Below are 10,209 nucleotides of genomic sequence, written 5' to 3'. Positions count from 1 at the left end.
CTCTCCACTTTCACGTTTCCCATAAAAATTAACGATTTTCCCACAACAGAAAAGTGATTTCCTACCACAAGAATCCCAATTTTCCCAGTCATCCAAGATACCTCTGCAAAGACTTTTCCCGGAGATGCAAAAACAAGGCTTTAAGAATTTTTACCAGAAAGTGACTTCCCCTTATGCCCTCTCTTTCTTCATTTGTATTGGCCTTTGAAGCACAGGACTGTTTTTTTTTTTTTTTTATTTAGGAGAAAGTGGTTGCTTTGATCAGTAAAATCATTTTCTTGGCATTCAAGAAAAGGGTTTGCAAGATTTTCCCTGGAAAGTGACAATAGATAGTTTTCTTACTCAAAGAAGCCAAATATGTGGACCCACATTGATAAGAAGTTCTCGACGCCGCCGCCAACTTGGAGAAAGCAAAGACCGCCGCCATCTCCGATGTCGGAAAGGAAGAGAATGTCACCAATGAAGGCCAAAGGTGATCTCTTTCATGTCATTCACAAAGTGCCCGCTGGTGATTCTCCTTATGGAAAGGCTAAACATATTCAGGTTATTATTATTATTATTATTTCTTTGTGAATTTACATGGTTTATTCATGTTTTCTTGTTGGTTTCTGGGTTTTTTTTTGGTTATAATTCTTGCTCTCGGAAATTTGAGTAATTTTGTAATGAACAATTTGGTTCATTAATTATATTAAAAGAGTACGAAATTTTTGTTTGATTACTGTTTTTCAAAACACTGTATCCTATATTATAGAAAAATCTTTGAATTTCATGTAGAAGTGGGTTTTGTATAGGAGGGTTGCCCATATTAATTAACTTTCTTTGGTTTAAGGGAAAATTGTGAGAAAATAAAAATAAATGAATGGTGAAGTTTTATGTCTTCGGCAATTTTACTTGTATAGAGAACAGGTTTTTATAGTTGATGAAATATTGTTGCATGATTTACTGAGCTGAATATTTTCCAAATAAAAAGAGCTATGTGTTTTTGGTCGAAATTTTAGGTGAAATCATTACTGATAGACTAAATGTTCAAGAGTATCCGCTGTATAATTTTGTAAGATCAATTGCTTTAGAGTTCTTCAGCGAAAGCCATTCTTATTTGCTATTCTTTATGGGGAACCCCATAAACACATTTTGTAAGATCAAATGTGTTTATGGGGTTCCTTTATTTCTCTTTCTTATTTGCTATTCTTTAAATGTAGTTGGTAGAGAAAGATCCAAGCAGGGCAGTTTCAATGTTCTGGGCTGCTATAAATGCTGGGGACCGAGTTGATAGTGCTCTGAAAGACATGGCAGTTGTGATGAAACAATTGAATCGACCGGATGAGGCAATCGAGGCGATCAAATCTTTTCGTCATCTCTGCCCTTATGACTCTCAGGAGTCTCTTGACAATGTTCTTATCGAACTTTACAAAGTAAACTATCATTCTCTTCCCCTAATTTGTTTACATTTTACTAGCACTTCTCTTTCATTTTTTTGATTTAAGTTGTTGCTGCTGGAAGTATTAAGACTATTAGTGGAGGTTGGGTAAATCTGAGTGCTTTTGAATTGAAGCATATGTTTGTCATGTTTGATAAGATTTTTTCCTTCCTTAATCTTCCATTTACATCAATTAATATGTATAATTTATCGGAAAAGTATAATTTAGATTTAGAGGGGGTTAAGCGTTCTTCATAACACTTATCACTTCTTATCTGCTCCAAACAGGATCTCAGTGAGACAGAAAATAGTTAATTGATGTGTTGTGTTTTGTAACCTTTTACATCTAACCAAGATGATTTGAATCCATAAGCAAGTACTTATCAGTCAATATGAGATTAGAATGAAAGTAGATGAAGAACTACTGAATGGTTTTTTAAAGCATATGTAAGTAATCTTTTGATGTCTTCACTACACTTCAAAGGATCCATGCTTTATATGAAGAAACTGAACTAGGCTTGAAGAAATGTAATATCTCACTGTAGGTTTGGTTTTAGGAAATTGTAAAGGCAAGGCATTAGTTTCTTTTTCCTAACTGTGAAAGAGCAGTGTGCCTATTTAGTGAGTATTAGAGCTGGAAAAATTAATAGGAATAGTGGAAAGGTTAAGTTTGCAAATGCACACGAAGCTTTATGGAGCTAAGAAGCATGAATTTACTTCTCGTGACATGCCAGCTGAATCATGCAGTATCAATGAGGCTATGATAAATCTCACTGCTCTTGATTTAACCTCTTATGCAACTACTTCTGGAAAAAAAAAAAAAAATCATGTTAAGATTCAATATTCTATTTATTTGTTTGTTTTGGCAGAGGTCTGGGAGAATTGCAGAAGAGATAGAAATGCTTCAGTGCAAACTGAAAAAGATAGAAGAAGGTATAGCTTTTGGTGGAGCAAAGACAAAGTTGGCAAGATCGCAGGGGAAGAAGATTCAAATAACTGTAGCACAAGAGAGATCAAGGTGGATGTTCATCTATTTGCTTTCTTCTTTCATGTTTTCACCATATATTTCGTTACATTTATCTGACTTTGATCAACCAATAATGTAGAATACTGGGGAACTTGGCGTGGGCTTATTTGCAGCAAAATAACTACGAACTTGCTGAACAGTATTACAGGTATTCCTCCACTATTCCTGAAGAAAAGAGGCATATATAACAATATTTTTCTGAAGAAAAGAGGCATTTATTTTGAGCTACATATACATTCCTTTGCAGAAAAGCACTGTCCCTAGAGGCAGACAAGAACAAGCAGTGCAATCTTGCAATCTGCTTGATGCACATGAACAGGATGATGGAAGCAAAATCTCTGCTTCAGGCTGTAAAAGCTTCAGCTGGAAATAAGCAAATGGATGATTCATATGCTAAATCTTTTGATCGTGCTTTTCAGATGCTGACTGAATTACAGTCACCATCAATGTTAGAACGAAGTGAGAAGCTGCATAAAAAGGACAATGTGGAAAACCAAAGACCTTTTGGATTGCCTACTGACAGAAACTCAAATTTTGTTGCTGGCTTAACCTATGGAGGTCCAAATCATGTATCTACTATCAATGTCTCCAGAAGCAGGGCAGATGGATGTGATGAAGAAATGATGCCATTAAATGAACAAGATAGAAGAGCTTATTGTCAAAATCAGCATGAGAATATGAACAGAGTCTTTGGATATGACAAAGGAAGTTTGAAATGCGTGTCACCTGGACCAGCAGCAACTTCACAGATTTCTCCACTCTCTGTGTTTGACAATAATTGGTGGAAATATTTGTATCTCGAAAACCAAAGTGGAAGGTCTGGTTTTGCTGGTGCGAGGAAGGAACATTGGGCTAGTTCACCTGGGATAGGAGTAAGCTGTTTACGGCAGGAGACAGATGCTTCCCCATCCACTGTTAGAAGCAACTTTGAAGTTCCATTTACACAACCACGAAGACCTTCATGGGGACTTTCTGATGGGCAACAGAGAATGGAAAGATGGGGAAATGGTTGTGTGCCATCCAAGCAAACTGAACTCACAGATAATGCTGTTGTATATACACAACCAAGAGTATCATCTTCACACATGGGAGATCAGAGAAGGGGAAAATGGGAAGAGAAAGCAGTTGGCAGTTCTGTTTGCAAATTATTGTTTGAGCAAGCTGTAACCACCGAAAATGTGTCCCAGAATGTTAACAGAGAACAATTGGTTTCAGCAAATGATAAATCACTACAAGAGTCTGAAAATGCTTTGCCTTCACCTACTAGTGAAGACTGGAGAAGGAAATCACTGAAAGATTTTGCTCAGGTGAAAAATGAAGCAGCAGTACAATCTCCTTCACAACCAAAGTCTTCTTGTTGGGGAAATGATGGGTTTGCTCAAACAAAAGAGGATACTGTGGACCGAAGCTGGACAAGTACTTGGCAAAAAGGTGATGATAATAATACAGGTGGCTTAAAATTTTTCTTTGGTGGTCAGACCTCTGAAATGTTGGATACTCTCCATTTATTAATTTCTGAAAAACCCAAGTCACCACTGGATGGCGTTACAGCTCATGGTAAAAAGAGTTGGGCAGATATGGTCGAAGAAGAGGAAGAAGAAGAGTCATTATCTGATAGAATTTCAAGAGAGGGTTTGGATGGTTGGACTATGGAAGAAGAAGAATTTAATAATGAAAATATCAACTCCAATGTAATTTATCCGAGTTCTTGTCCACAGAATCAGATAGAGTACTTAAGCCAAAAGCTTGAAGACTCAATTGATTTACAGAATGGATATCGTACATCCAAGAGTGGTGTTGTTTCATCAAAGAATCAAACAGTGCGACGTTCCTTATGTTTTGGTCAGTACCAGAGGTCAAACACAGGCTTGAACTCTGTGCCAGTAAAGGATAATGATCTTATGTCTGAGAAGAACATTAATATGAAGACGAGAAGCAGATTGCAGGTTTTCCGAGACATAACTCCTTTTCCTGACAGTCCATGAGCTTAAGCAGAAGTTGTTTATAGTGATCTTGGAGTGTTTATTTGAAGAATTTGAGTTTAATGTATAGTGTCTTTCACATATACTTAGCAGTTGATTGTATATCTACTACACAATTTATGCATCTACCATATAGATTGTATATCTACTACACAATTTATGCATATACCGTATAGAATATGTTGTAAAAAGGTTTGTGATTGATGAAATGTCCAATTGTGTTTCACCAACTTGTTATCAGTAATGAATTTCAGATTGTATTCTAATTTCTTTTTTCTTGATTTTAGTGTATTTATGTCCTTTACTATATTAAAATTGACAGGGAAGGTTTTGTCTAGCCCCACCCACCCACAGGGTAAAAACAAAGAAATGTTTCCACCCAAGGTTAACCGAAATTCACAGATTCACCCCTAGTTTCATAAATTTCACATTCCTACCCTTAAATTAACAGAAAATTATTTAATGGAATGACCAAAGGGTAAAATGGTCATTGAACTCACCCCTCTCCCCCTCGTTTCTCTTCCATGTCCAATTACCCACCCAATGTCACTATACCACTGCCGCCTCTTCTTTTTCTTCTACCCATTCTTCTTCTTCTTCTCTGTAATATACTCTCTAATTAGTAATTCTTTGAGAAATATATGATAAAATCCACTAAATAACTTTGTAAACATATATATACATAGAGGTATATAATGTAAAATCCGAAAATTTTACTTTTAATTCATATAAACATATACACAAAATAACTAATAGTACAATGTAGTCTTGGACAGTGCTGTCAAACTCCTCCGCTTCTTGATGTTCCATCTGATTGTAAATCATCAAGTTCTTGCAAAACAGTAGAATAACAGAGTGAGCACTAATTGCTCAGTAAGTAAACCAAACTGCACTACTGTTTTTCCTCCATTACTCATGTTCTGATTTTCTTTTTCTCACTTTAATGTTTGATAATATTCTTCATTCTTTTCTGATATTCTGCATTCTTTTCTGATACTCTAATTTGCTACTTATCAACGTGCAAAGACAATGAATAAAATTGTACATCGCCAAGCACATAAGAAATACTGAATCATGTCAGTAGCATATTACATATTCAGAATAATAAACTTTACTGAGAAAAAGAACTTTCTTTTCTTTTCTGTTATATGTCTCTTATGTTGCATCTCTTTCTTTTCTTCTTTGTTTCTCTTTCTTTTCTTCTTTGTTTCTCTTTCTTTTCTTTCTTCTATTCTAATTTGCCGATCGGACTAGGTTGATGCATGGATTTGGAACCCTGGCCATGTGAGTGGGTACAGTCCTCATCTACATGCAGTGCTGATGGACTATACAAATACTATATCTCTTTGTTGTGGCCACTCGCTCATGGTAGCGTGCATGTAGGTATGCTCTGTTGGGTACAGTCCTCATCCACATATACTACTGACAGACTGTACAAATACTGTATCTCTCTATTGTGGCCTCTCGCTCAAGGCAGCGTGTATGTGGGCATCTTTATCACTCACAGGTTCCCCATCACAAAAATCTTATAAATAGCATGTTGTAGAAAGAGAATAGAAAGAGATACTATACACATTTCAACGTGAATTTCCAAGCTATGGAAATCCTACACTTGCATTCTTTAGTAAATGAGAAAATATACATACTTGCATGTTAGCTTAAAAGAAAATTACTAGCCATTTTCTTTTTTCTTTCTTTCTCTCACTCTTTGCTAACATATTCTTTCATATTCTCATTTACTAAATCAAGGTTATATATAAATCATGTGCACAAAATATGCATGATCAAGCCCATTCTTTAATATACTTTCCAAGTTCACATATACAAACTTGAAAATTCATTATGGCATAATGGTATGTCATGACATATTCTACCATTCTCTACTATCACAATTGCCACATCAAAGTAACATTTTAACTTGCCATTCTTCTCTAACACTTCCATGTGCTTTTCAAGAAGTAGTAAAGGTTCAAGTAACTAGAACCAAGCACTAAGGGTCATTTCTCTCATGGAACAACATGACCAAGTGATATATTAATTTTTGGCATAACAATATGCACTCTTGAATACTAACATTTACACTTGGTTAAGCCCAAACATAATCTTCCTACTTCAATTCTTGTCTTTCTCTAACCCTTTCTTCAATAGGGTTTAGCAAACTCATGCATGCATTTTCTCTTTGGATTTTCATCAAACACTTCATATGCACATGCAACTACCATGTTGGCTACACTTCCACATCTCTCTAATTCCATCAAAATGTGAGCCAAAAACTCACTAACTTTAGTATCAAACGTGGCCAAGTTCAACAATTCTCTACACTTCAAAATTGCATCACTAATTCTTCCATAATTCCACCAATTCAACACATACTCATACACTACTTCTCATGGCTGGAAATTATGCATCATTAAACATCAAAAACAGCCAATAATTCTCACATACCATCATATACAAACATGCAAAAATTCATTCTACACAAGTCTTGCTCAAATCAAGGCTAAAATTGGGGTTTACTTACCTTGAATGTGTGATATAACTTCCTTTTGCTAAAAGTCTCTTCCTCTTGGACCTAGATCATATAAAAACTATAAGAATTTAAAACTTTAAAGTTTAATCACACTCCTTGTGCTAGAATCTTATCTTTAGATACTTTAGGATTGAAAATCTATAAAAATCCAAGCCAAATTCTATGATTTCCCTTTGAAAAAGTAGGGGTGAAGGGTGCAGTGAATAAGGGTTAGAATGGCTGGGTTTAGGTTATTGCAACCTTATAACTATATATATAATATATATTATATATATATTAATATATATATATGTTATTCTCATTTTGCCCTTCCACTTTCCCTCATTTTTATTATCTTCTTCACATTATTTGGTTCCTTTCATTTCCCACTTTTTCATCTAATTATAAGTGAAAAGACCATTTTACCCCTAATGAAGTTTTAAGGAATTTTCTTCACATTTGTCTAAGGTAACCTCAAAGAAATCAAACTAAGGGTATTAGGACATAAATAAAATTACATACCTTGATGTGGGTGTTACATTCTCCTCTTTTCCTCCTCTCTTTCTTCTTCTCTTCCTCCTACTTTCTTTCTTCTTCCCTCTTAAAGTAGGCTCTGAGGCGGCTGGATTTGGCCGCCGTAAGGCCATCAAGCTATGGCCAGATTTTTCTCTTCCATGTTCGATTACCCACCCAATGTCATCATACCACTGCCGCCTCTTTTTTTTCTTCTACCCATTCTTCTTCTTTTTCTCCTCTTTTTCTTCTTCTCTTCCTCCTACTTTCTTTCTCCTTCCCTCTTCTTCCTTCTCAGAATAGGCTCTAAGGTGGCTCGAAGCCATAAGACCATCACGTTGTGGCCAGATTTGGCCACAGCATGATGCCCTTAATGCAGCCAAATCTAATAGTCTCAAAGCCACTAGAAGACAACACATCCAATCTGGGTTTGTAGGTAAGTTTGTGGTGGAGACATGATGAGAATGCAAAATGTCATATTTACCCCACCTTAATGTCTCTTCTTTTATACTTATTTGTTGCCTAAATGTACTCATTATTATTCTATTTTGATTTAGGATGCAAATGGAGGCGTTAAATGCAAAACGGAACTAATTAGGTGAATTCAGACAGTTTCGACATTGCTTCGTAATCTGGCCATAACTCTCTCATCCGAGCTCCGATTGAGATGGTTGAAAATGTTGTGGAACCCTAAGAAAGAGATCTACAACTTTCATGTTTTGGGTTTGGAGAGATAATCACTGAATCAAGGTTGGAATCGGGCTTGAATTTGACGCACCTGCATTGCTGACGTTCTGGAACATTCTGCCCTATCATGCAAGTCAATTAGGCAGTTTATTATTGGAAGTTTTGAAGACCTGTTGCACGCAAGTTATAGCTAGAAACACCACTTTCCTATTTTACATTAGGACTTTATTTTAGTTTCAATTAATCAGATTAGGATAAATGTTATTTTAGGATATTAGAATATTTTTAGGAGATTGAGTAGAATTCAAAGACTTGAACTGGATATTCTTAAAAGGGGGAGAGAGATCAGATTAGAGGGGATGGCACACACCTCTCTTTCTCTCTTCTGGAATTTTTCTCTTTTGAGTTTTTTATTATGGCCATGAGCGGCTAAAACTTTCATAACTTGGTCGAAGGAAACGAAGGGCTTGGAATCATTAAACTGAGAGATCTAATCTGTTTTTCTTTAGTGTTCAATATATGTTTTGAGTATTGGATGTTCTTCTATGCCTATTTTCATGATTGTTGCATTTAATTACTAGGAGGCCTACTAGTTTATTATTTTTTGCAATCTATTGCTAAATTAGATATCAAATCCATAATTGTTTGATCTCTCTAATTTGTGAGTAAATAAGAGTTAAGAATTTGCTGCGTCAGGAATGATTAATTCTTAAGAAGAACACTCAACTGAATTAAATACAACCGCTTGTATTTGTGTTGTTCAGCTTCATCAATCTCTTTAGTTCTTAAGGCTGCCACTAGATTAAACCTTTAGCGCTTGTCTAGGGTTGCTTAGTAGTAAGATTAATTAGATCGCTTGTTTCCTAATTACCTACAACTAAGGAGAGATGGGAAAATAGTTCCAACGGTGAATACTCAAAGTAACAATTGATATATGCTTGCATCGATGATTAGTTGAAAGATTCCGATAGTGGATGTTGACTTAGACCAAGGTTTGTTATTTTGATTGATTAATTTGAATTCTTTTTCTTCTGAAATTGTTTTCGTTTTACTCAAATCCCCCCTACCTGGTTCACATAACATAAAACTCGGCTAGAAACTCTCTGTGAGAATGATCCTTGCTCACACTACTACATGTGTTTTTAGGTTTTAATCTTGGTTGCGTACGACAACACACCAAGACACCTCAATCCAAACTCCTCAATCTTCTCAAAAGCATCAATGGCTTCTTTAACCCTCATAGCTCTTGCATATCTCCTCGAAATTAAAGCAAAAGTTTCTTTTATTTAACAACCCGTTTACGCTTCATTTCGCTCACTAATTCCCATATAATTTTGAATAGTTTAATCTTTCCAAGAATTCAATCAAAGCATCTAGGCATTATGTTTAAACCCTTTTTGCTTCTCAGTCCACCTAAAGAACGACAACGCCAGCACACCCGCATTGCTCAGCCTTTTAAAAACCTCAAGAATAAGCGTTGGAGACACCTCAATTGAAGCGTTATTTAGAGACGAATCTCTATTACAAGTGTTGTTTGATACTATTTTACAGATTCTTTTAGATTCCTCAGTGATTTTATGGCTTAAAGTCTCTGTTTTGGCACCTGGTTGTTGTTAACTCGTGGATTTGGTTCGAAACACCATAGTTTGATCTATAGAAGGTGAGATGAGTGATTTGTTGGTGGTTTATAGTGATTGTTTGGTGGCGGTGGGGCAGACTTTGGGGTTTAGAGGGATCGCGATGGTGGTGGTGGTGACTTTGGGGTTTCGGTCATGATGGTGGTGGGTGGTGGTGGCTGGGGGGTGATAGTGATGGTGGCAGTGAAATCAAAAGTCAGGGTAATATGATAATATCACCATTTGTAGCTGTGTCAGTCGTCAGAATTCATTAAGATTGTTAACTTAAGGGTGGGAATCTAGAATTTATGAAACCGGGTGAGAATTTTGAATTTTGCTTAACCTTGGGTGGGAACATGTCGTTTACTCAAAGAAAATATTATGGATCTTTAGTAATTTAATACAACTTGAAAGACCAACAATTAAAAGATAAAAACAAGTATCAACATTGAACTCTA

General features: G+C 35.9%; 1 protein-coding gene across 2 annotated transcripts; it reads left to right on the top strand.

Moving 5' to 3' along the window:
• The first annotated feature begins 273 nt into the window (after positions 1-273).
• LOC116107096 lies at positions 274-4,649 on the top strand. 2 transcript variants are annotated; one of them, XM_031393390.1, is made up of 5 exons: positions 274-543; positions 1,200-1,412; positions 2,287-2,435; positions 2,524-2,592; positions 2,692-4,649. In XM_031393390.1, the coding sequence occupies exons 1-5, from the start codon at positions 358-360 to the stop codon at positions 4,427-4,429; spliced, it is 2,355 nt and encodes a 784-aa protein (XP_031249250.1). In that variant the 5' UTR covers positions 274-357; the 3' UTR covers positions 4,430-4,649. The 2 variants fall into 2 exon arrangements, with proteins under 2 accessions (XP_031249250.1, XP_031249251.1); XM_031393391.1 differs by lacking the exon at positions 1,200-1,412.
• Positions 4,650-10,209: the final 5,560 nt, after the last annotated feature.

The sequence above is a fragment of the Pistacia vera genome, unplaced genomic scaffold (genome assembly GCF_008641045.1).
Source record: "Pistacia vera cultivar Batoury unplaced genomic scaffold, PisVer_v2 Contig527, whole genome shotgun sequence".
NCBI lineage: Eukaryota > Viridiplantae > Streptophyta > Magnoliopsida > Sapindales > Anacardiaceae > Pistacia > Pistacia vera.
The sequence above is the reverse complement of the archived record's forward strand: the minus strand, read 5'-3'. Positions and strand labels throughout refer to the sequence as shown.

Coding starts and splice junctions, on each gene's coding strand:
- LOC116107096 (XM_031393390.1), top strand. CDS start 358: ATGTGGACCCACATTGATAAGAAGTTCTCGACGCCGCCGCCAACTTGG. Junction 1,413..2,286: donor TTCTTATCGAACTTTACAAA/GTAAACTATCAT, acceptor TTGTTTTGGCAG/AGGTCTGGGAGAATTGCAGA. Junction 2,593..2,691: donor CTTGCTGAACAGTATTACAG/GTATTCCTCCAC, acceptor ATTCCTTTGCAG/AAAAGCACTGTCCCTAGAGG.